The following is a 25,458-nucleotide window of genomic DNA, read 5'->3' as shown; positions in this document are numbered from 1 at the left end:
GCTTGAAAATAGAGATTTATAATTAAGGGGAAAGCCTCCCCCCCTTCATGTGAAAATTTTTGTTGATTATATAGGGAATCACTAAAGCATGCCTGGAGCAAACATCACCCCCCCCCCCCCCCCCCCCCCCAAATGAAAAGTTTCATTCGCCCCTGTCAACCTTACACTCATGTCACTGGTGAAGAATTGTCACACACAATGAATGATACCAAATGTTCATATGAATATGTTTTAGGTCGTGTAGGTGGCAGGAGGCAACCATTTGATTTGTAGGATGAAAAAGGTGAATAATATTGCCTTGTAAACTTGTGCTATAAATAAAAATTCATTAAACAAATTCATCAGCCCAATCTCATCCAGTGAAAAAAATTATTGTCTGTTTTCGAAGTTATATGGAAGGCTTTTCTACCTCAGGCATATATTACCTTAGCTGGATTTGGCAAAACTTTTAGGAATTTTGGTCCTCAATGCTCTTCAACTTCGTACTTTATTTGGAATGGAACCAATAAATTGATCGGATCCGATATGATCTTCCCAGTAACGGAACACCTATTAACCTTCAGGTTATTATTAGTGTCGGTGGTCTCACAAGTAAATCAGAGTGAATATTGCATGCACATTAATTAGAAGAGAAGAGACAATTATCAACTGGTGTATTATTCATTTTCTCGCAGTTATTTACGGTAAATTAGCTATATGTATATATATATCCCAAGACAGGTGCTCGGATCTAGTACTAGTCTATGACTTTTAAATAACAATTATATTTATATTCTGTGGCGGGTTGAAGGGGATGGAATCCGGGGTTGGACTCCCCTTTTTGTGAGCAATAATTGCATTTAATGATAATCTCGGGAATCCTCTGTAGTTCCTATATACAAGGTGATAGGACGTGACGTTGGAATAGGTCACCTTTTCAGGCTTAAAAATATGTGAATAGGTCGGGAAAAACTCTCTTTTGACACTTAGGTATTGCACTGTTACATTACACACCAAACAAAACGCAAACAATATGGGAAAAGATAACATTTTAACCTACCTAATATATGAAAAGGTATACACTTGTGAAATCTAAATTATATGAAAAGGGTGGGGTAACAGAAACCCAGCGACAACGTCATCCCTTATTTAATGGAGACATGTAGTTGGAACCTCCTTTATCGTGGCTGGATCCGCCCCTTATTTTACATGTAAATCAAGTCCCGGGATTCTGTTGGCATAACGGTAATCACAAAGAGGGGGTAATTAAAAGCACGAGGAAATATAAATATACAATTGAACAGGGGTAGAGTGGATGGAGGAATGGGAATTAAAATTGTCACTTCACGATGATCGAAAAAAGTATCTTGCGCGTTATTTTCATCATATTGTCTAAAACACTCTGAATAATGATCTTCAAGGCGAAAACAATAAGTCATGTGAAATACTAATAACATACACATTGTATGGACAAACCCTTAAATCCTAACAAAAAGTGTTTCATTCATGTCATATTAAATAAATTATAGCGCGGAAAGTTAACTTTAATTTAAATATCAAATCTAAATATTTGTTATATTTTTCAATAAATTTATAAATCTTAATTAGGCATGCGTGAGATCCATTTCATGAGACCTACAAGGATTTATATTATATAAATTTAAATTATAAATACAGTTTTCAATTTTTTCCCGGTATAGATAAAAAAAAAAATATGTTTATAATCGTTTGAGAAATAATACGATTTAGTTGAATTATTTCACTTCATAATAATGGTAAATCCTACGTTTCCGCAAATTTAAAGTATACGTTTCCGCAATTTGTATTTATTACTTTTCCGGAAATTAACCTGGTAAGTTATAAATATTTGAATATATATTGACTTGAAAAATGTTGCTATGTCCTTATACAGAGACAGGCGAAAGCAGTTTCCAAAATTACCTAAATGTAGATTACAAATTCACGAGGCATTAAGACAAATAGATTTGAACACTAACAAAACTGAAACTTATTTTCACTTTTAATTAGTCAATGATTTTGATTCGGGAATCGTTATACTTTCATGTTTCACCAACTTGGTATGTCTATGTAATGAAATGACTGATATTTTCATAGCTGGCACATTTAAATCCTGTCCGAAATTCTTCTACCAACTCAGTTATAAATGTTGTTCCCAGTTCAAATATATAAGAAAAAGTTCTAAACAAATTCACATTCATTACCTTTTTATCAGTTAAGGTAATTCTTTGTTAGCCTAGCGCTAAAGCCATTTTTGTACCTAGCAATTTTAACTAATTGTTTTATGAATCTTTGAAGAAAGAAAGAAATATATTTTAGATAACTATTTCCTTTACATAAAATGGAACAAGAAGCGAACTTGTCAGCAAACTAGAGTACCTATATTTAGAAATAGCGTCGTTACAGGTCTTCTTCTGACCGGCAATAAAACCTCAGTAGAAGGATGGTGGAACGTCCATTGGGCTGTGCTCAGACACGTACGAATGGGGATCCTTGCAAGATCTTGCAACAACCCTTCGAGTGGACTGTATTATCGGTAAGGAGACATACCGCAAAGGACTTCTTAGTGCACTAAGAAGTAAGTTTAGTTTTTCCAGTAAGGACATTAAACGATGTTATAAGACCCCAAAGAACATGGATGTAAGAGGATATGAGTAAATAGCTCACATTTATAAAATTAGGTGTCAATAGATTTTGTAATTTTGAAGTTAAATGACTTTTTAATCAGCGCGTGGCACTAGGCACGTGACCAACGGCTTATTGCAAATTCGGAATTTCCCAATCATCATGTTCAATCAACCTTAACCAAAAAAACAATTGTCTCTTGATCGTTACTAATTGAGTAGATAATGGTTGTTGTTGAATAAACTAACGGTTTAGCGTGGTATGATTTCAAGTTGGTGAAAAAGAGAATATAAATCATAACTGTCTTCTATGAAAGATAACTTTGTTACTGATGTCAAGCAATGACGTATGTTAGTTATAGGTCCTTGTGTCAAGGTCCTTAGTGCACTTTTTTGTTCTTAGTGCACTAAGGAGGTCCTTTGCAGTATGTTTACGGACCCCTGTATTAGTAGCTCGGTATAAGGCCAATTTTCTGTCCCTCCTTTTTCAGTGGCAGTCGAAAATATTCCGACCGTATTACGGGCGGTCTCAATTACAAGACCTACCTATCGTATTTATTGTTAATTTTGTTAATTTGTTCCTGAACATACATTAATTTTTTTTAGCACTGTTTAGCTATAGGCGCATCCGACATTAATCAGTATTTTAAAATAGGGAATGAGTATCTCCAACATTCACTTGCCTCTTGAGGTGTAATACCATCAAATCATGGTACGTAACATCCGGTTGTATACGAAAGTAGGTCTAAAAAAATATTCCCTTGAATTTGACACTTGTACAAAATTAGTCCTGCATTTCAATGCACTTAAATTTTTCTGAGTCATAAACATGTATGTTGGGTGTCTAAAAGCATCATTCCTTTTTTATTTGATGGTCTTATAAAATATTTTGAAAAGTTAAGGTTACATAGTTACCAAAGCAGGTAACCAGTAAATAACAGTATAAAATTGGGTTGTTTACTTCCGGTGATGGTTACTTTCTTATATGCAAAGAAATGTAGCGTGAAATTTTCACTGTAGCACTGGAAAGGATTAAACTTTATACATGCAAAGTATTTCTTTGCTTGAAATAAAGGTAAATACTGTACATTTTTTTCAAAGTGCCAATTTAACAAAGACTATAAGGGAGAAATCAATGGTGGTATTACACCTAAATTATTTAGGGAAACTACATGTGCACTCGTGACCTTATTGTACTTTCATTTTTTAAAAATAAATACTAAACCAGTACATACATTGAAAACATGGACTATTCGGAATGGATTGAGACACAGAAAGCACGTTTGAGGTAACATTGCCTTGAAATGGGGGTTTACCGGTGTTTTCTTAGTCAAATGGGTGGACAGACTAAGCTGTATTCAGTTTACTGTATCAAATTTTCAATCCCCCTTACAGTTTTGTTTATACAACATGTGAATTTTCATTTCAGTGTTAACCATGTTCTAAAGAGCAGTCTGTTGAACAATTTCAGATGTGAATTGGTCTGCAGATGACACTTTAGCATTAAAGTATGTATCAACTAATGTCATGTTTTTTTGTGTTTTGGTCGCAAAAGTTTACAGTTTGCCATTGTGCCGTCTGCATTTTTGCACTGACAAAACATCATCTAAACACTTATTTGCTCTGGATTAATACACATCAGAATCCAGTCTTATATACTTAAACTTTATAATTGTTACCAATTTTATTTGTTTTACCAGCATTCCAAGGGACATAACCCTTTTTAAAAACATTTTGAGGTATTTTTTTATTACTCTTTCTCCACATTTTCTAATATAAAATACAAGAAAGTGGATTTGTTTGTGTAAATCTATTAGAAATATACTGTTATAAGTAAATAAAAAGACTTTGATACCAGTAACAATAAATGATTGACTGAAAGGGAACCGTTATTTGTCACACTAGGGGAACAGACCAAAAAATCATGTTACACATAAGGGCTTATAGAAACTTCCGTGGAGACTGTTAACATTTATAGAGACAGTTCTTTCAGCTAAAACACTTTAATCATTGATTTAACATTACATTTATTTCATTGTTTTGGGAAAATAATCACATTTGTTTTATTTCTTAGACAAAAGATATCAAGTTTTGATGAAAAAAGATGGAAAAAGGAAAAATGGACCAAAACCGACCAAATTAGACCTTCAAATGAACTCTAAAAGGTGCAATAAAATTGTTTAACATCTTAAAGTTGTCTTTTGTATCCTATTTAATTGTTTGAATGCATACATCATGAGTATATGATCAGATATTAGTCAACACTGCACTTTAAAATGATACACTGAAATTAGGATTTTTCGAAGAAATTAGACTGAAATGGCCGTAGGATATGGCCTTACATTATAGTGGTTTTCTCTGAAACTATAGCTCTGACTGAGATAAAACTTGACAGTTATGCTTGAAATAACTTACAATTGGAGGGTAAAAAGTTACATTAAGTTTATTTGTCATTTAGGTGTTCTTTAGGAGTAATACCACCAAATCATGGTACTTAACATCCAGTTGTATACGAAAGTAGGTCTAAAAAAATATTCCCTTGAATTTGACACTTGTACAAAATTAGTCCTGCATTTCAATGCACTTAAATTTTTCTGAGTCATAAACATGTATGTTGGGTGTCTGAAAGCATCATTCTGTTTTCATTTGATGGTCTTATAAAATATTTTGGAAAGTTAAGGTTCCATAGTTACCAAAGCAGGTAACCAGTAAATAACAGTGTAAAAATTGGGTTGTTTACTTCCGGTGATGGTTACTTTCTTATATGCAATGAAATGTAGTGTAAAATTTTCACTGTAGCAATGGAAAGGATTAAACTTTATACATGCAAAGTATTTCTTTGGTTGAAATAAAGGTAAATACTGTACATTGTGTTTTAAAAGTGCCAATTTAACAAAGACTAAAAGGGGAAAATCAATGGTGGCATTACACCTTGAAGGATGAATATTGAATTTCTTCCATCTGCACCAAACATGTATATTTAACGGTATAAAATGTTGGAGTTTAGCAATATACAATCAAAGTAAGCAATATACAACAGGCAGAAGATCTGAATTTGTAAATTGGTATTTTGATATCACCTGATAAGAACGTGTACGTCTCTCTGAAATTTTCTGATAAACTTACACACACATAATCTGCCTTTTAATCGTACGATAATGAGATCTATAGGAATATAGAGCTATAGGCCTAATTGCATGCAAGTCTTTACAAGTTATATATTTTGGTATGCTATAGTTGATTGTTTTTTATAGACAACTAGTCATTTGGTAGGGATTTTTTTTTTGTTTTTTTTACATGCGGGTTGACTTGAGTGTGATATATATTATGACTTTTTTGTATCTTTTGTGCCGTATTTAACAATTATTTACAACCATTCTGCATTTTTACACATTCATCACTATACCGCATCTATGCAATATCAGTATTTAGTTCTATTTTAATCTTTAATCAATCCTAATTCTATCTTACTTTTGAGATATAGTTTTTCATATGTGACGTAATTTTTCTGCTGTTTCAGAAATTTCATATGTTCAAATTTTTAATGCCTTTTCACCATCGTATGTGATGTAATTTTTAATGCCTTTTCACCGTCGTATGTGACGTCATTTCATAATTTACTGCGTTGAGGCCTGGACTGAGTCGGGTGTGTCTAATCTGTGTTGGTCATTCATTATGTATTCGTGTTTGTTTTATGTAATGAGTTAATACTTCAGTTTCATTATGTATATCTGTTATATTCATTTGATAAAATTTACTGTTTGCAATAGCATTAATTGTTCTAAATAATTAGGATGTTCTTATCCCAAGCATACAAACTTAGCCGTATTTGACACAACCTTTTTCAACTTTTTATCTTCAGTGCTGTACAACTTTGTACTTTTTTTCGCTTTCGATAAGCTGGAGGAGGGGTGGGGCTTCATATTAAAAGAAAAGAAAAAATAGCAATAGCTTTTTGTGATAAATATAATACATTCACAGTAACAGACATAGATCATACGAGAAAATAAGCTCTTCAAAGCTCTGTCAGATCCAGGCACTTTTAACTGTTTCTTGACGGGTGCAAAAAAAATGCAGTACCGTGTTATAGGTGCTCATTGACAAATTATCATCTTTCGATTAAATGATCTTAAATCTATATGGTCGTAAATTTTTAAGTTATCAAATCTAAATGTTAAGTGATCTAAAATGTTCATTACTAATGAGTATTTTCGATTTTTCTGTGAAATGAGTCTAAGGTCGTCTTAAAGTATATACATTTGTATTTGGCTTTTGACTGCATTGTAAACTATTTAATATATACCTATTAGGGGGGGGGGGGGTCTGAGCGGGACGCGGGATTGTCGAGGCGGATTTTTTTGTAAGCGTGACACATGAAAGTCAAATTATTGTGCCGTGAAAACGGGAAATGAAGTTTAACGGGATAAGGGATATTAAAATAAATTCAGAATTGCTTACTTACATAGTGTAAGCGGGATGCGGGAATAAAAAAAAAATAGCTAAGCGGGATCTGTGATCAGAACCCCCAATGAGACCCCATTAGTTGTGGCTTATTTTGGTCTTTTAAGTTAGTCTCTTTCCCCTACATTACTTGATCGTTTTTGTAAAACAACAGCACTCGAGGTCTGACAGTGTTTTTCCAAGAAATGGACAAAATATTCAAAAAGAAGGCTTAGAAAATTCAAATATTGGTATGCACACATACTAACCTGTCAGCACAGACAATTATATCTTTGTTAACGCGCCAAACTAGTTGCTTCCACAGTGCGAAAATCTTTACAATGTTGACATGGTTAATAGTGGTGAAAACCTAGTCCAAATAATTATGACGTCTTGCACGGCTATTTTATTTCTGGGACGCTTTCCTCCAACGAAGCCGAAATGTGAAACCAAATCAACGAGAAGTCTAACATTTATAATATAACTGAAAATAGAATTGAAATTGGAAATGGGGAATGTGTCAAAGAGATAACAACCTGACCAAAGAGCAGATAACAGCCGAAGGTCCAATGCAACGTGAAAATCCAACAACATGAGGCTGGGGTGGATCCAGCCATTTAAAGGAGACACGACATGTCCCCATTCAAATGCATTGATCGTCAAAAAAGGGGGGTTCCAACCCTCGGACCCCCCTGGATCCGTGCCTGTGAGGCATGCTTTAGCTTGCCATGAAACAAAAATGTATACTAGTTGAGTGATAATGGACGTCATACTTAACTCCTGAAACTAAAATAAAAATCATACAAAGGTCACAAAGGCCATAACTTCTGGCTCCTGACTTGGGAAAAGTGCAAAATGCAGTGAGGTTAAAAGCCTTTACTGTAAATTCCTGAAATTACAATGACATAAATTATCTCGCATCTTTGTGCATTTTTTAAAAATTGGTCATATTAATAAATGCATGCAATATATTCAGAAAATTTCAATATATAGGCTTTTAAAAGTCAATCTTGTGCATGATTATACTCGCGCACAATTAACACATGTGGTTCTCAAAACTAAGAGGTGTCTATGCTATTTATGACAACATTTTAATCAAATATTTACAAAATATGTTTAGTACTCTATGATTTTTAGGTGGGTCAGGATCTGGCAACTCTCACTGACTGACTGAGCACATGAATTCAACACTAGTTTTTTGGTGATGTTGGTGTTGCTTAGTGTTTTGTTTTGTTTTGTTTTTCTTTTCTGCATCTTATGTTTTGACTTGGCATTGTCAGTTTCTCTTTGTTTGTTTTTTTCATGTTAAATAACAAGAGAGAAAAGACAAAATAATATGGGAAAAAATTGGCTTAGTTCAGTAGATATTAAGGACAGAGATAACAGATAGCTAAATCAGAAAAAGAAAATTCCTTTTCTACAGTCAATTGTCCGATAACCTAGAATATAGCCTGTTTTGCTCTAATTCTCCTGAATTCTAGCAGATACTTTATTCCAACTTTTTAAATTCAAACAAACCGTTAAGGATTTTATTCATAAAAGGGGGAATTTTTCCAGTATACTATTAATAATGCTTTGAGCAATTTTCATGAAACTTGGTGAATTATTTTTGTATAACAAAATCATGATAACTTTCCTTTCAATTTTAAAAAAAATCTGATTTATGTCATTATACTATTGGGATTTGGATAGTCTCAAGAATGCTTTCACCAAATTTAGTTAAACTTTTACAAAAGCTTGTTTTTACAATACTCAGATCAAGTTTGAATTTTGGTGATGTCAGTGTTACTGTACTAGAGTTATGCCCCTTTACAAATGGGGAAAAATGCTGAATTTTTGGTTTCCCGTTCTCTAAACTTTAGTTTGTCTCAACCAAATGTTATGTAACTTATACACAATGCTTATCGCCATAAAATACAGATTAATTTTGAATTTTGGTAGTGTCTTTTGTACTATTCTAGAGTTATGTTCTTTAAAAACGGAAAAATGATAAATATTTCGTTTCCGGCCTCTAACTTAAGTTTACCTCAACCAAATTTTATTAAACTTTAAAACAATACTTTTTACCACAAAATCAGATCAATTTCAAATGTTGGTAGTAAAACTTTTACCGTTCTTCAGTTATGTTCCTTTAAAACTTTCAATAACATGCAAGCTGAAATATCATCCCCTATTTATCATGTATATTTTTGTATAAGATGCAGAGTTAAGGCACTTTAGTTGTTGGAAATTTATTTAAAATCTTAAATTAAAATTCAGAATGGAAATGGGGAATGTGTCAAAGAGACAACAACCCGACCAAATAAAAAACAACAGCAGAGGGTCGACAACAGGTCTTCAATGTAGCGAGAAATTCCCGCACCCGGAGGCGTCCTTCAGCTGTCCATTTTATAACTTTGGAAGGTTTTAGAAATGTTTTTGTTATAAAATCACAGCCTTAAACTTATAGTCACTTGAGATATCTCTAAATGGAGCCAAATTATCTTCATGTTTTATGTCAATGAATACCACTGTGTGTGCATGTCCTTTTTTCTTTGGAAAGGAGGGGGGGGGTCTTTTTTGCGCAGTGCTCATAGTTTTTCTAGTTGATCATTCAAATTAATTTAAAGCATAAAGACCAGCTAAAGGGCAATAAGCTTATCAAGCACTCATGGTACAGATTTTTATTAAACACACGTTAATATACATCATGTACATTAAACAGCCAAAAAAAAATATGATGCAAGATGTCTTTCAATAATAACTTTTACTCTTTTATGTATAGGACAAGAACTATAGAAGATACAGAGAAATTATAAACAGCAGAAATGACAGGCATTTTAAAATTTGCAGAAGCCAACTAAACCTAAATGGTAAGGCCACTTTTATTTTTAAAAAAGCTTTTGAACTTGAAAGATGAATCATGATTATCATGATTACTATAAAAAAAAAAAAAGATGTGGTATATTTAATATGAAAACTATTGATCATGGCTTTGAAAAATCAATTGTAGGCCTGTGACGACCTTAAATAATGAGATAATCCATTCCCTATAGTCAAAGTAGGCAGCTATAAAAGACCCTTAGATGAAAAATTGAAACAATCCAAACTGTAAAACTAATTGCCTAGTTTTATAACAAAATAAATGACAAAAAATAAATATGATCGTAATGAAACAACAACAACCACTATATTTTAGTGTCAGACTAAACTACAGGCTCCGAACTTTGGACAGGTACAATAGGAATATGGCAAGGTTATATAAAAATAATATGTGGCATGATTGCCAATAAGACAACTCTCCACCAGACAACTAATGATGTAAATTTCCTGCAAACACAGACTGGACTACTGTAAACCAACAAATTTTTCACGAATACTTTATTTTGCGTTTTATACTTTCTAGTCTACATCGCAGCTATTTATTTTTCGCGATTTTCAAGTTTACTTAATGTATTTTAATAAGGAAAGCAATCTAATTGAAATTAAATCTCTCACTCGCTATTTTTTTTATTCTTGGTCGCTGCGTGGGAGATCTAACAACATCCCATTTGACAGGGCGTCAGAGCTCAAAATTTGAATAAATTTGCCACCTTTTTCTGACCAATGAAAATCGTTTCCGAGATTTCTTTCAATCCAATCAGCGATCGTTTTATTACTGATGTTCGGCTCGGCATACAAAATGGCGACGTCCAGTGATTCGAGTGAAATAAATGAAGCGATAATTAAAATTCTTCCTCAGTTCGGAGTTAAAGAGTTAAAAGCAGAACAAATGAAAATTTTGAAATGTATGATATCGAGAGATGATTGCTTGGCCGTTTTACCAACAGGATTCGGCAAATCCTTGCCTTTTCAAATGTGTATTCCTGTACAACGTGAATTGCATATTAATGACATTGGTAAAATAATAGTGTGCTGCCCGCTAGTTTCAATCATGAAGGACCAGGTTGAAAGACTCCAGAAGATACCAAATCTTAAAGCAGTGTATATAGGTAACTATAAATTTGCTTCAGCTAGAAATGTACAGTCATTTGGGAAGGGGTCCTGTACATGTGTACATTTGTACTTGTCTATTTTGGGATTCTGCTTATTTATTGGGGGTCTACATTTGTATGTTTTGGCCTGCTTTTACTTTAGTGGCCCATATAGTTTAGAGAATGGGTTAATAGTAATGAATAAATACTAGTTGTTAGGGGTTAGGGTTATTTAAGTGCTCTATATGGATTGGGACCCCTCATGTGGTTCCTGTATTTCAGGGTAATTGGGATTAATTTACATCTTGTACATAATGAATATGAGACTATTTATTTTATCTAATGCAACCATATCCAAACACATTATTCTGACTCGGTGTCAACAAGTCTTTGCTTTTAATACTAGCCGTGTTATCATGTTATGTAGGGGGAAAAGGCACGTACCAATTTTTTGTTGGACTCAAAAAAGGGGGTCAATTTACCGTCAAACCACTGGGTGGAATAATTGTACAACTTGGGGAGTCCCGGACTGCTAATAAGTCTACTCTGTTTGTCTAAAAAGTCAACTCAGACAAAGTATTAAAAGAGTTTGGACTAATTCAATGATGAAACATTTATTACCAATAAGAAATCACAGACAGTCTATTTAGGTCTCTATTAAAGACAATTCAATACCTTTGATATTTTTGGCACATCCCCGTTTTTAGGAAGTTACGTATCCACCCCATGACATGGAGATTACTAACAAAGATTAAAAAAAATGACCAAGCGTGGAGATTTTAATTTATAATTAGTCTAGATTGACATACAGTAACTAAACCAATTTATCCTTAATTCTATTCATTTTTTATATAAATATAAAAATAAGAATGTATGTCATGTATGTGGTATGATTGCCAATTAAACAGCTCTCCAAAAGACCAAATGATGTAGAATTTAACAATGATAGGTCACCATATGGCCTTCAGCAATGAGCAAACACATACTGCATACATGTAGTAAACTAAATACAAGGCCATTAATTAATTGACCAATGCAAAACAATTCAAATGAGAAAATACATCAGGCTGAATGATTTTGCATAAAACACATGGAAACTAAAATAAAAAAAATGTGAAATATAATGATGCACATGGTGTCTTGTCCTATGGACACATATTTTTGTATCTATAATGAATATTTTCTGTTGAAGGCTCAAGTTCTGATATCAGTGAGGACATGAAGGATGTAAACATCATCTATGCATCTCCTGAGACACTGGTTGGAGATCCTATCTGCAGAGAAGTCTTAAAGACTTTACATGTGTCCACAATTGTCATTGATGAGTTTCACACTATTGCAACTTGGTAAGAAAATTTAAATGATGCTTTTTAATCAACAAAAAAATGTACACTTACATGACTTAAGCTTACAATGACGGTAAATTGAGAAAACAAATCTTTCTTAACCTGGTTATCTTACAGAAAAATCTACTTGTTAATTAGGTGTATTGTGACCAGTGGGCTTCATCAGCTGTTTCAATGTTATAATTTTTAGTTCATGTACAAATTTGTATAGTGCTAATAATAACAAAATAAAGTTTAAAGTTGCACAATATTATCAATTCTCATTTTTGCTTTTCATTGGGGAACAACCATTTAACTGCAAAAAGGGGGGGGGGGGGGGGGGGGGGGGGGCTATGTTTTTTTCCTAAAAAAATAATCTGATTCCCAATTTGATGAAAAAAATATTCTGTTCAAGGAGATGACAAAAAAAATATTCTGAATCCAGATTCCAGATGGTATTAAATTTAGAAAAAAAAATAATCTGATTGATAGCTTTGACAAATCAAATAAAATTGTTTGTGCGAACCACGAACAAAAATGTCTGGCCCTGACAAAAAACATAGCCCCCCCCCCCTCTTGAAGTTAAGTGGTTGCTCCCATAGTAGGTGCCCTTGATTGGGTGATTTCAATTGGGATCAAATATATTAAGTTGCAACATGCAATATATGTACTAATCAAGATAAGTACAACCATCTAATTATATTAAGCAACATGAAAATGAGATGGCTTCTACTACCAATGTGAAATGATTACTAAATTGAATGCTATTCACCAAAAAAGATGCAAAGCATATCTAAAATATTTCTTATTATTGCATAGCAATATAATATTGCACTAGTGCAATAAATCTTCAAAATTCATGACGTCATCAACGACAAAATCTTAGTTTAAACCAATTTTCACTTTCAAATATTATATTGCTATACAATAAAAGGGTTATTGCATGAATATTGGGGAATATTGTCCCTCGTAGAACATATATTGCACTCGCAAGCTCGTGCAATATAAAATTCTACTCGGGACAATATTCCCCAATATTCATGCAATAACCCTATAATATAAAAATAAGAAAATGTGGTTTGATTGCCAATGAAAGAACTCTTCAACAATGAACAAATGACATAGTTAATGACTAATGGGTCTTCAACAATGAACAAAAACATACTGCAATGAAAGCAATAATAGGCCTTATTTAACATTGTTTAAGAACAAAACAATACATTTTGTAAATGAAAAAAAAATATAATGATATACAACAGCAAACAACAACCACTGAATTACAGGCTCCTGACTTGGGACAGCTAGACACATACATAATAAGATGGAGTTAACATGTTTGTTGTTGCAAAACCCTCCCCTAGCCTGGTGCAATGTTTTAACTGCATTATGAAATAAGAACAAACTATACATATCTGTTGCTAAATTATCTAAATTTGTATTTCAGGGGAGAAGATATTGATGGGAAACCAGCATTCAGAAAATGGTTCCAGCACATAGGAGAAATTAGATCCATATGTCCCACTGCCAGTGTTCTCGCATTAAGTGCAACATGTACATTAAAAATAAGAAAGCGTGTAATGAATGCCCTAAACCTAAGCCCAGATGTGACTGACATTACAATGTCACCAAACAAGGAAAACATTAAGATTGTGGTCAATAAAGTTAACACTGAACTGGAGATAGCTATGTGCTGGCTTATAGATGGCTTGCATAAAGAGAAGGAAAATTTTCCTAAAACATTAATTTATTGTACATCAATTATAGACGTTTCTAAAATGTATAAATATATATCAAATGAACTCCCTAGTTATATTGGATACATTGATATGTATCATTCAGAGAGTACAACATCAAGAAAAGACAAGATTTTAACGGAACTTAAAAAGCCAGATAGTTCTTTACGAATTATCGTAGCCACCTCAGCACTGGGCATGGGTGTTGACATCTGTGACTGCCAAAACATTATTTTGTATGGTGCACCGAAAACCACACTTGATATTATTCAACAAATGGGTAGAGCTGGAAGAAATGGTAAACCTTCTTTGGGACTAATTCTGTACAATTCTTACAACAGTAGGCATGTTGATGTAGACGTTAAACAAGTGTACAGCAGTAAAGATTGCCGCAGAACAGCTTTACTTCAACCTTTCTTAAAGAAATCCGACATGGATAAATTGAGAAGTGTAGAAACCAGCCACACATGTTGTGATCTTTGTGCTTTAAAATGTAGTTGTGGAATATGTGAATCTTTACCACTTGAAATAATGTTCACAGACACATCAAATATAAGTGAAAGTGAATCTGATTCCAACACAGAAAGTTATGACTGGGCTGAGTATGAAGCTGAACTAATGGGACTACCAGATCTAGACATTTGTGATGATTAAAAAAGAATATGAATTGACAAAAGTAGTAAATAAATCATGTAAATAAAGCCATTTTTTTCCAAAGTTAACCGCATATAATTTACTGTTTGGTCAAATGAGTTGTATGAGTGTGACAATGCCAATGAGACAGATAAATTCATTTGCCTTTCTGTTGTATCTAAATGGAAAAAGGAAAATGGTTATCATTACCAATGAGACAGCCAGCAACTTTTCATATCTAGGCACCTGTTGTAATTAAACCACCTTTCCAAAAGAAAGTTCACTGATATGTCTGTCCCATAAAATTTTGTGCCACTCTCAGCAACTTCCTGAAATTTTGTATCAAGCTTCATGTCAGCATTTCAGATGGGTACCTTAAAACGACTAGATACATGTCTGTCAGAACCTCGCTTCAAGCTTAAGGTTCAAGTTATATCTTAAATACTATTTAGCAGTAGGTCAACTATATGTGGAATATGGAATGATTGTAAGCACAAAAGGTGTACATATAAATAAGAAGATGCGGTATGAGTGCCAATGAGACAACTCTCCATCCAAGTAACAATGTATAAAAAGTTAAAACAGTTATAGGTCAAAGTACGGCCTTCAACACGGAGCAAAAGCTCACATCGAACAGTAAGCTATAAAGGGCCCCAAAATAACCAGTGTAACACAATTCAAACAGAAAATCTAAACAGTCTAATCTATTTACAAAACAAGAAGCGAGAAACATATATGAAACACACTAACAAAAGACAACCACTGAAAATGTCTGTCTAGCCGGTATCACACGTCTTCCTTTGACCTCAGTTTCATGGTTCATTGGCCAATGTTGAGTTTTTGTGTTTTATTTTCATTTGAAGAATTTGTTGAAAGTTTTGTGTTAAATTTATCAACAATTTTGAGAGGCTCAACCTCAGGACAATATACAGCTTGATAAGTTGATATATAATGAGACCTTAAGTTTAGGATGTTTGTCATAAGACAGACAAAAAGTTTGTAACATCTATATACAAAGTATGAAGCATCCAGGTCTTCTACTACTGAAACACTAAGCTTTTAAGTTGAGAGCTTACGCTGCCAACGATCACCTACCTGACGCCTCATTTTCATTGTTTCATTGGTCAATGCTGTTTTTTTTTTAATTTGATATACTATAAGCTAGGAATACAAGAACTTTATTTGGTTTACAATCTATGGAATGAATCATAATGTAATGTGTATACATGTAAATATGTCTGGTATGCTTCATCTTACCTTGACCTTATTTCATGGTTCATTGATATGATTTAGTCTGTTTTCCAGATACAATAGGGATAGAACTTCATTTGGTGTATAGAATAATTGTAAGATGTTTACATCTGTCTGGCAGGTATTATTTGACTCTGATCTAATTTTCGTGGTTGGTCAATATTAAGTTTTAAATGGGATAGTTTTTCAGATATTATAAGTTATTTATAGTTGTGTATTGAATAATAGTAAGATGTATCTTACCTTGACCTCATTTCATGGTTCATTGGTCAAAGTTAAATTTTTTTGATTAGGTTTGTTTCTAAGATACTTTTAGCAATAGGCTAACTGAATTTGGTGTTTGGAATGATTGTTCAGCCTGTGATTGTTTATTTCACCTTAAACATGTGAACATTGAATTTAATCAATGCTTGTAGAAATCAAAGAGCAGAATGCTCTGAGGGATACGATTGCCATAGTTTTCATTGACACATGTATAGCAGTTCTGCCAAATTTTCATTAAACAAATGCATGAGATTTGGCCAAAATTGAAAAGATCAAAGAGGAAAAAAATAGATCCAAGAATACTGCCGCAAAATAATATGAACATGCGGGAGTCTCAAGCATTTTTGGCCAGTAACCCTGGTACAGCTGGATAGTATTAATCTCTAAACTAATTCAACTGCACATGCAAAATGTAACAATCTGAATAGTCACTCAACTTAAAGAATAGCCAATCCCCGTTACAAGTGTATGAGCCATGTACTTATTGTGTTTTATCGAATTATAGTTATCCTGTACCATTGTAAACTCGTACCACTAAAAAAAACTTGTACCAATGCAAACTCGTACCATTGCTAACTCGTACCAACTTATTTAAATGCATTCAAATGGTGATAAATGATGAATATACATAATATACGTTACTTTCACCCAATACCTCTTAAGTCTGTAAAATGTATATAATTTGAAAGTACAATGACCAATTTGTAGCTAATGTTCCTTGTTTATTGGATAGAAAATACTGTGGCAGATGTAGATAATTAAAGTATTAACAGTTTCACCCGAAGAAAATTTTTCATGAATAATTAAATCTTAGCAGTTAGTCAAAATGATTGCCAAAATTATTTTTACTGTCTATAAATAACAATGAAATGTAACTGATTCCTGTTAAGGGGGTCCGCATTTTCCCCGCAAAAAAAGCACATGGCTTTCAACAATTGTAAACATAGCATTCAATTTGTGATCATGGATTACAGCTTTAATTAACTTAAATTGGATATATATATATTCAACATGTTCAATTTTAATAAAGTACAGTTAAAGCAATGTTTTAACTTTCCTCTGGATTAAGTTCTACAGTGGCGGATCCAGAACTTTTCCTAAGGGGGAGCCCGCTGACTGACCTAAGAGGGGGCTCGCTCCAGTCATGCTTCAATGATTCCCTTTATAATCAACCAATTTTTTTCCACGAAAAAAGGGGGGGGGCCTGGATCCGCCTATGTTCTAGTTTGAAAGATCAGTTAAAACATTAATGCTTTAACACATTCTTTATTTTTGTCTAAGTTTTCATTTAACTCCTGTGTAAAATTCAAGTAATTCAACTTTATTTCTATTAAGTTTACAAACAGAAATAAATAAATAAGCTTTATTTAGAGTCGGCATGGTATATAAAACATAGACAAACATAAGCTCTAATGAGCTTTTAACCCATAAAACATATTTTTTAATATATTTTTCTGAATGGTACGACTTCCCAGTAGTACAAGTTAACTTTTTTGGTTCCAATGCCGCGGTACGAGTTAACTTGCTTCCGTATCTTATCACCGTAATTCTAGGAGGAACCCTAAACTGGACCCCTGTTGTGTTCACTTATCGTTACACTGACCTTCGGTGCGAAGCTATATATAGAACGGCGGACCAGTTTAGGAGGAACCCCATTTCTTACTCTTTAGTTATTGAAGTTCCTTTGGGTCAGATGGCATGACTCCTTTCCGTACACACTCCTCTGTTTACATTGAGATCGTTCTTAATATAATACGACGTTTATCGGCATTAACGAGTTAATTCTTCTTGACCAATACTTCGAAAAGGGAGACAACTCGAAACGATAATATGGAAGATTCCATTTCTGCTGAAGGGGTGTTATAGGAAATTTTTACGATGAAACATTTATTTTAATTTAAATTATGCATATGATTTAAAATTGTGCAACAACAATAGCCCTCCATATGCAGACAGACATAGAAAGAATCTCATGAGTTTCAAATTAATCAATAAAGCGGGGAATCACTCAATCTGATACCCCTTGAAATCAGGAAAACTACACGCATGTGGGGTCTCACTAATTAGCGACAAAAATCGTCAAGAAGCGACAAGAAGAAAAAAAATTAGTGACAAAAAGCAACAAGAAGCTATTTAGCGACAAGAATACATTTTGTTATCACATACATCAAAATATTTTTTTAGGATTATATTGAAAGATGAAGAAATAAAAAAAATTCGAGGAAGAGATTGTGTACTTTTTATATGAAGAAATTAAACATGTGTAAGAGCAAAGGAAATGTAAACGCTATAAAATGAAAATAAAAACAAAGATTTGTCACCTTCCTTTTGAAGGATTTAATAAAAAAAAAAAACATGAAATATTATTTCCTTCCTAACTGTACAATTAATTTTTCCTGATAGGACCAACATTAGCTGTGGCTTCACTCTAAGGTAATACACAATTCAGAGCATCAAATGAGATTAATAGGTGCGTGTCCTTTGTTTAATTGCTACAATAACATCCATTAACACCTTCATCTATTACATGCACCAGAATATACAATTATTGTACCGAATAGTGAACACCTGACTGTTGAAAACTCAAGATTGTCATCAGTTTCCTTTAATCTTCAATATATATGCATAAACATGATAAATATCGTTAAATGAGACAATACACTAAATAAAATGATGAAAAATATTCACGTTTTAGTTATGTTTTCCTCTTGTTTGATTTCAGTTCTTATTTTGTATTTCACAATTTGTGTATGTATTTTCTGGACAATTATGCACAAATAATGCATTTTGCAAGTTAATTATATATTGTACAAAAAAAGTTTTAAAAACAAATAAAAATAAAAATATATTATTGTTCTAAAACACAAGTAAAAGTAATACCATAAAACGACAGGGTAAAGGTAATACTTCCTGTGATACCTTATATAAAATATCATGTAAATAAATGTAGAAACTGAATTAGATTTACAAGTTTAATTTTTTTCCCTATCAAAATTAATTTTCCTGTCGTTGAAATTGTTTTCTTTTGCATATCTTTTTAATATTTATTTCGAATAAGTATAAATATAAATAAAAAAAATTTTTCTTGTCGCTAAATAGTTTCTTGTTGCTAATATTATTCTTCTTGTCGCTTCTTGACGCTTTTTGTCTCTACAATTCTTTTTGTCTCTAATTAGTGAGACCACGCATGGGCATTAATACATAAACAAACCGCGACTTGCGATTTGGAACAAGAACGTTTATTAAATGATATGATGAATGGTTCTCCATTTCTTTATGAGAGTACAGTATCAAATATCAGTTTCATAACGGTAAAATATAGAAATACTCCACTTCAGTTCTTGTGACAGAAATAGAATTATCGATCGGCTTTCAGAGAACTCTCGCAAGTTATCAAAATTTGGGAATTCCCTCTGACGTGTTTCTAAATTTATAAAAACACTAAATATAAATACTGTTTAATTCTGATTTTCCGTATTGTTAAAAACACGCATATAAGTCAAGGAAAATATCACACATGAAGATTATGAGTAAAACATTACAGGAAAGTTGTTTATGTTCAATTGTTTTGCTTGTTTTTACCTTTTAAAGCAAGACAATCATAAGAATCTGAGATGTTGCTGAATGTTTAGAATAAAACGAATGACGTGAGGGAGTGTATCATAGGGTCAATGGTAAAAGTCTACAGATTGCTTGACAGCAATCGTATCCCAAAAACTTATCAACATTAATTCAATTGAGAACACTAGAAAAGGTGAGACATTTTAGTGTGTCCACTCTTGTTATAATTGGGTTGCTGTCTCGTTGACATATACATCAGATCTCATATTATTCATTTGCAAGACAATAATTATATCAGTAAATTATAATACATGTAGCATGAATAGTGAATACTCAGAAGTAAGTTTAAGCAAGTAAATTTTATTTAGAGACAAACAAAGCATAGTAAACATGAGGTTTATAGAGCTCCTAGCCAACTTGATATTCACACATTTTAAGCACATGTCTGCTTGTGAGAAGGTCTTGTATATATAAATTGATCTTTATACGAAATAAGATTTGCATGATTTGGTTTGATTGCCAATGAGAAAAGTTCCACCAGAGACTAGATGTAGAGTTTGACAAGGATAAGGCATGGTTTAATAGCTATATATAGCCAGTGAGAAAATACTACACTAAGACACGGTATCACACAACTACTAAATATGCTTGTCACGTAAACGACGAAATGGAGTTGGCGGTTTATGACGATGAATCATAGATGACAGTCCTGACACACAATTTTCAAACGGATTTCTGTCAATTTTTAAGTCTTTACATTTTAATTTACGATTGATTGTATGTTTAAGTGCACTGTGTTCCAATAAGTCCTTAGCAACTTTTCTCACATCCTCACAATAAGATGGCAAGTGATGAAATCCCTTGCGTTTTCTAGTACCGCTGATAAGCTCGAAATACTTTATGTAGTTGATTAAGTGAGCATATTCCTTAGAATGTTTGATGATGCTTTCTTTCGTTTGGTGTCCAGTACAAGTGATCTTGCTGTCACGATTGAGCATTTCTAAATGCTCATCAAGAGCTATATTATTATTTTTACCACCCTGTACATTCACAAATCTGTTTGATATCAAGCTTTGAGACTGATCACCAGGAAGAACACCTGATATTAAACTTGTTAAGTGTACAGAAGCAATAACATATTTCACTTTGTTAGTTTTGTTATAAATGGGCAATTCATACTTGGTTGATCTTACACATCTCTCACCATCTCCCATGTCAACTGCAGTGTCAAGGTTTTTATGAAGGAGTGTTAGTTTAAAGAGCATCAAAATATAGTCTTGTAGCTGATCTTGATCTTTTACAGTAGCTTTTTTCTTTTCTTTTTTTATTTGAACACCGTGTACTTTCATTTCATGGGACTTTAATGAGCCAACATAAGTATATGTCCTTGCACAAAAATGACATTTCACATGTCCATCTTCAAGGTTTGCAGTCCAATAATTCACTTCATGCTCTGGATCTGACAGAACTTCCCTAACAGCATGACATATGTCTTCATTATTTTCAAAAAAGAATTGCTGAAGAATATTTCTACAGATTGTATCAAGCCAATCAATTTGTTTTATTTTGTCCATGTCTTCAAAGTTCTCTGGAATAGGGATGTCTGAGTCTAAATCAGCTAAGTTGAAGTATGTGAAAAACATTAACAATAAAACAGCATCCAAAATTGTATAATACAGTAGCTTATATGGCCTATAAGAGTTTTTAACTTTGCCTTTCACATTTCTCATATTGAGTAGGTTTCGATAGTAGTAGGCTGTACATGGGTCATTTCCACTTCCACTGTTGTATGTCAACTTGTGTATAGCCTGCAAACATAGGTCGATCATAAAATTAAATAAATAGGTTTTTTTCAGTAAAGGTACATTCTGTTAATAGTTATGGGTAGTAGTCATTGTTCTTATTTGAATTCTATACATTTTAAATATTACATACTTGAATGTACGCATTAAAATATCTGGTCTGCTTATCTTCTGATTTTTCATAAAGTATTGATCATGAGGAAAGACTACTATACAGTATGGGTTTATCTCATTGTTGAAGGCCATATGCTTGCCTATAATTGCTTTCATCCACATTTAAACATTTGTGGATTGTTGTCTCATTGGCAATCATACCATATCTCCTTATTTTTATACAAATCTAGTTTTCCAGAAATGGAAATTAATATTTTACTTAATGTAGACAGAGAAAAGTAAATTTTAATGCCCAAAGCAATGCTTACAGATTAGCATATTAGTAAAATTGAACATGTTGGAGTACATACAAAATGTACATATATGCCAGTTTATAGAATGTTTTAGTAATTTACCTCTAAGAAATTCATCAGCCTATGGAAATCCTCAGTTTTAGAGATGAATCCTTCCAATTTTTCTTTTGCTGTGTCTGCATTGCCCATGGCACTTTGAGCACCCTGTATTCGCTCATCTGTTAGTCTGTCTCCTTTAAAATGATAAATATTGATTTAATTTTCAGATTTTACAATAAAATATTCTTAATCATTTGTAATGGAGAAGAGTAAAGCCTATTGTCAGTTACAACATCATTTGTTTTGCGAAATAGTTGTGTGTAGGTCATATTGAAAAGACATATTGATTGTTCCAGTGTAGAATTTGTAAGCATGTGCTCATAAATAATTTAAAAAAAAAAAATTTTTTCAATAAGAATTTTTAGATCCCTGGCTTACAATTTATTGTCACTGTACTGTTCAGGACATGATGAAAGAACAGGTTAAATTTGATGTGACCTTGAAACTGAAAAAGTCAATAGTTAGTTGATTGGTTGTTGGTGTTTAATGCCACTTTCAGCACTATTGACTAAATCATGGCACCAATTTTAAAGGGTTGAGGAAATGGAGGTGCCAGAAGAATTATAAAACATGCATACCTCCAAAAAAGACTGGTTCTACTATTTTACCATCCTTCAATGGCACATACTTGTCCGACAGTTCTTTTAAAAGTTGAATGACTTCCTGTGTCTTGTTTTCATTACAGTCATATATTCCAAGAGGATACTGAAAACAATATATATATTATAATGAATGGCATGAACAAATTGAAAACAAATCATGTACAGGTTGAAATGTAAAATACCCATACAAACTATTATATATCTTCAATGGTACATGAAACATCACATTCATTTGCCAAATACATGTACATGTATCAAGAGTCTATATATGTCAAAAAATGAAAAAGTTAATTTCCCCACCTCCACAAGGTATTTTTATCTGTATTTTTTTATCTTGAGGTCCTATGTCTAAGTCAGATGAAGAGAAATATGACCTTTAAAGTCACTTTAACAAATGATATAGTTTGATGAAGTATGTTGTTTAATAATTAAAATAATAGGAGTTACAAATACCTGGGCTGTCTTTAATCCAGCATAGTCACTGTAGGTATGGTTTAAATGTTCTGGATATATTTTCTTGAAAAGTCGTCCAATCTGAGGCACATTCTGAATAACAGATGTTGCAAAAATAAAAGTGAGTTCCTGCATCAATTGTTTTTGTTCTGTTAAAGATGGAATGAATGTTAACAGGTCAAGGTCTGACACATCTAGGAAACTTTCACTTGTATTTTTTTCTGCTGGAACTCTGTCTACAATGGCATACATGTTAAACAAGTGTAAGGAAAGTGTTTTCTGATCAGAAGTGCGGTAAGATGGGAGGATGTTTTTATCCCAGTTATCTCCAATTAATTGGTATTTTGTAGTTCCACCATTTGCCCATGAATCTCGAATAGACAGTATTTCTAAGTCAAGTTTGTCTTGCCAGCTTGCTAACTTATTATGAATTGTCTGTGGGTGCACACAAACTCCGATTTTCGCTAGTCTTTCAATATCCTATAATTATAAAAAAATGAATAAATTATAGTTAATAGGTAGCATAGATGCCTAAAATAATTAAATACAAATATATGCATCTAAGACATGTATAAACTGATGACTAAATGTATCCATCATGTTCTTGTATCAAGAATAATGTAACCATTATCAATAATTAGCAGTCACTTTTATATGTAACAAGACACTTTTCTTAAAAGTGCCCAACAAAGTAGAAACATGTAATTTGTTCATTGTTTTAATTGAACTACATGTACATTGTACCTCTGTATCTTGTGTAGATGTTTTTATATATTTTAATGTCTAAAGTTTTAGAATGTTAGACAAATGATATAGCTACTTAGTGTTTAGAAAAAAATATATCTTTGCAGATCCAAATATAAGATTCTTTTTTTATAATGATGATGGAATTGTGGATATATGTCATGTTCAGCAGCAAGTACATCATGATATGCCCCTAAAACTGAGAGTGAATATTGTACAATTCTTATAATAATGAATACATTAACCATTAACTTGTATAAGAAATAATGAAGAACATACTCTTTGTGTACAGCCTCCATGAGTCAAAAGAAATCCAACCATGTATTGTATTGCTGACATTTCTTGTGATCGTCCATGTAATCCAATTGCAGCAGTTACCATTATATGCATGAAAGGCTTGGTATTAACACTAGGTGGAATATCACTAACTATTGATGATATTATAGCCAGCATTGATGGGCACATCATTTTTAACTCATTGTACATATGGTCCCAGTTGAATTTGAAAAAATCATCATAGCCTTTCTTTTGAAATAAAGTTTGGGTGCCTCTCTTGCAGATTATCTTGCATTCTTCTTGTATTAACCCTGCAGTTCCATGTACAACTTGCATTGGGTTAGACTTGCATAAAGTTTGTACAATTGTTCGGTCAATATTAACATTATCAGTTCCTCTTACGAGAGCTCTGCAAATGGTTTTATAAGCTTCTGCTGTTATAACTGAAGTTTTCTTTCCACTTGGATAGTATATCGATACCTAAAGGAGAATATATAGTAATAAATAATTTTAACATAAATTATTTTAGATATATCCATGAATCAATATAAACATCATAGCCGAGATCTATGAATATGATTTTTATTGTTAAAAAATTATTTTGTTTTTATATAAAAGCATATACCTAAAAGTGTATTGTCATGCATTTTGAAAATGTATGGCCCAAGGGTTTCCACTGGCGCCATTTCACATTTTGCGGAGAAAAAAATTGTGGCGAAAAAAATCATCAGGTCCTATATATTGATTTAATGTACATGTGTGTTTATATGTTTTGAAATTGCAAATGGTGATGCTTTCTCAGATTGTCTATGACATCCTTTCACTTAATCTGTTGGATGATTGTGATTGCTACTTTCTGAATCAATAAACTGTTACACATCATTCAGATACACAGTACATGTATGTCATGCATGTGACAACTGTCAACTCTACATTCATGACTAAACTAAATGCAAAAAAACAGAATTTTTAAATTTAAACATAAATTATACTGAGTAAAAAAAGTTTTGCAACATTTAAGGTACCTATTTTAAGGACATTTTCTATTTGTTTATATCAATGGCGAATCCAGGACTTTTCATAAAGGGGGGGGGGGGGGGGGCGCTGACTGACCTAAGGGGGGCCGCTCCAGTCATGCTTCAGTGATCCCCTATATAATCAACCAAATTTTTCCCACGAAAGGGGAAATCACAACATGCATATTGCTTAAAGCACACATGAACTTAACATGTTAACACTTTTTTGACAAAAAGAAGAAACGAGTTAGCTAAGTAAAGGAAGTTTATGGTAGACA

The 25,458-nt window shown here is 32.8% G+C and overlaps 2 protein-coding genes across 3 annotated transcripts; one reads left to right on the top strand and one right to left on the bottom strand.

Annotated features, from left to right (window-relative positions):
* Positions 1 to 10,516: 10,516 nt before the first annotated feature.
* LOC143063803 (putative ATP-dependent DNA helicase RecS) lies at positions 10,517 to 14,789 on the top strand. 2 transcript variants are annotated; one of them, XM_076236182.1, is made up of 3 exons: positions 10,517 to 11,032; positions 12,207 to 12,360; positions 13,784 to 14,789. In XM_076236182.1, exons 1-3 carry the CDS (start codon positions 10,702 to 10,704, stop codon positions 14,724 to 14,726), a joined length of 1,428 nt encoding a protein of 475 aa, XP_076092297.1. In that variant the 5' UTR covers positions 10,517 to 10,701; the 3' UTR covers positions 14,727 to 14,789. The 2 variants fall into 2 exon arrangements, with proteins under 2 accessions (XP_076092297.1, XP_076092298.1); XM_076236183.1 differs by having other exon boundaries at positions 10,517 to 12,360.
* A 5,332-nt stretch (positions 14,790 to 20,121) lies between these two features.
* LOC143063804 (uncharacterized) lies at positions 20,122 to 24,644 on the bottom strand. The gene is made up of 5 exons (XM_076236184.1): positions 24,168 to 24,644; positions 23,145 to 23,624; positions 22,668 to 22,794; positions 22,093 to 22,223; positions 20,122 to 21,589 (listed from the first exon to the last, which is right to left on the bottom strand). The coding sequence occupies exons 1-5, from the start codon at positions 24,498 to 24,500 to the stop codon at positions 20,420 to 20,422; spliced, it is 2,241 nt and encodes a 746-aa protein (XP_076092299.1). The 5' UTR covers positions 24,501 to 24,644; the 3' UTR covers positions 20,122 to 20,419.
* Between the last annotated feature and the right edge of the window lie 814 nt (positions 24,645 to 25,458).

The sequence above is a fragment of the Mytilus galloprovincialis genome, chromosome 2 (assembly GCF_965363235.1).
Source record: "Mytilus galloprovincialis chromosome 2, xbMytGall1.hap1.1, whole genome shotgun sequence".
Lineage (NCBI taxonomy): Eukaryota > Metazoa > Mollusca > Bivalvia > Mytilida > Mytilidae > Mytilus > Mytilus galloprovincialis.
This window is presented reverse-complemented; position numbering and strand designations above follow the sequence as displayed.

Bases quoted from the DNA above. Each gene is read 5' to 3' on its own strand.
- LOC143063804 (XM_076236184.1), bottom strand. From the start codon at position 24,500: ATGCAAGTTGTACATGGAACTGCAGGGTTAATACAAGAAGAATGCAAG. The intron at 23,625-24,167 runs GTATGTTCTTCA...TTATAATTATAG, and splicing joins ATGGAGGCTGTACACAAAGA to GATATTGAAAGACTAGCGAA. The intron at 22,224-22,667 runs GTATGCATGTTT...ATCATTTTAAAG, and splicing joins AGAACCAGTCTTTTTTGGAG to GAGACAGACTAACAGATGAG.
- LOC143063803 (XM_076236182.1), top strand. From the start codon at position 10,702: ATGTTCGGCTCGGCATACAAAATGGCGACGTCCAGTGATTCGAGTGAA. The intron at 11,033-12,206 runs GTAACTATAAAT...TTTCTGTTGAAG, and splicing joins TCTTAAAGCAGTGTATATAG to GCTCAAGTTCTGATATCAGT. The intron at 12,361-13,783 runs GTAAGAAAATTT...TTTGTATTTCAG, and splicing joins TTTCACACTATTGCAACTTG to GGGAGAAGATATTGATGGGA.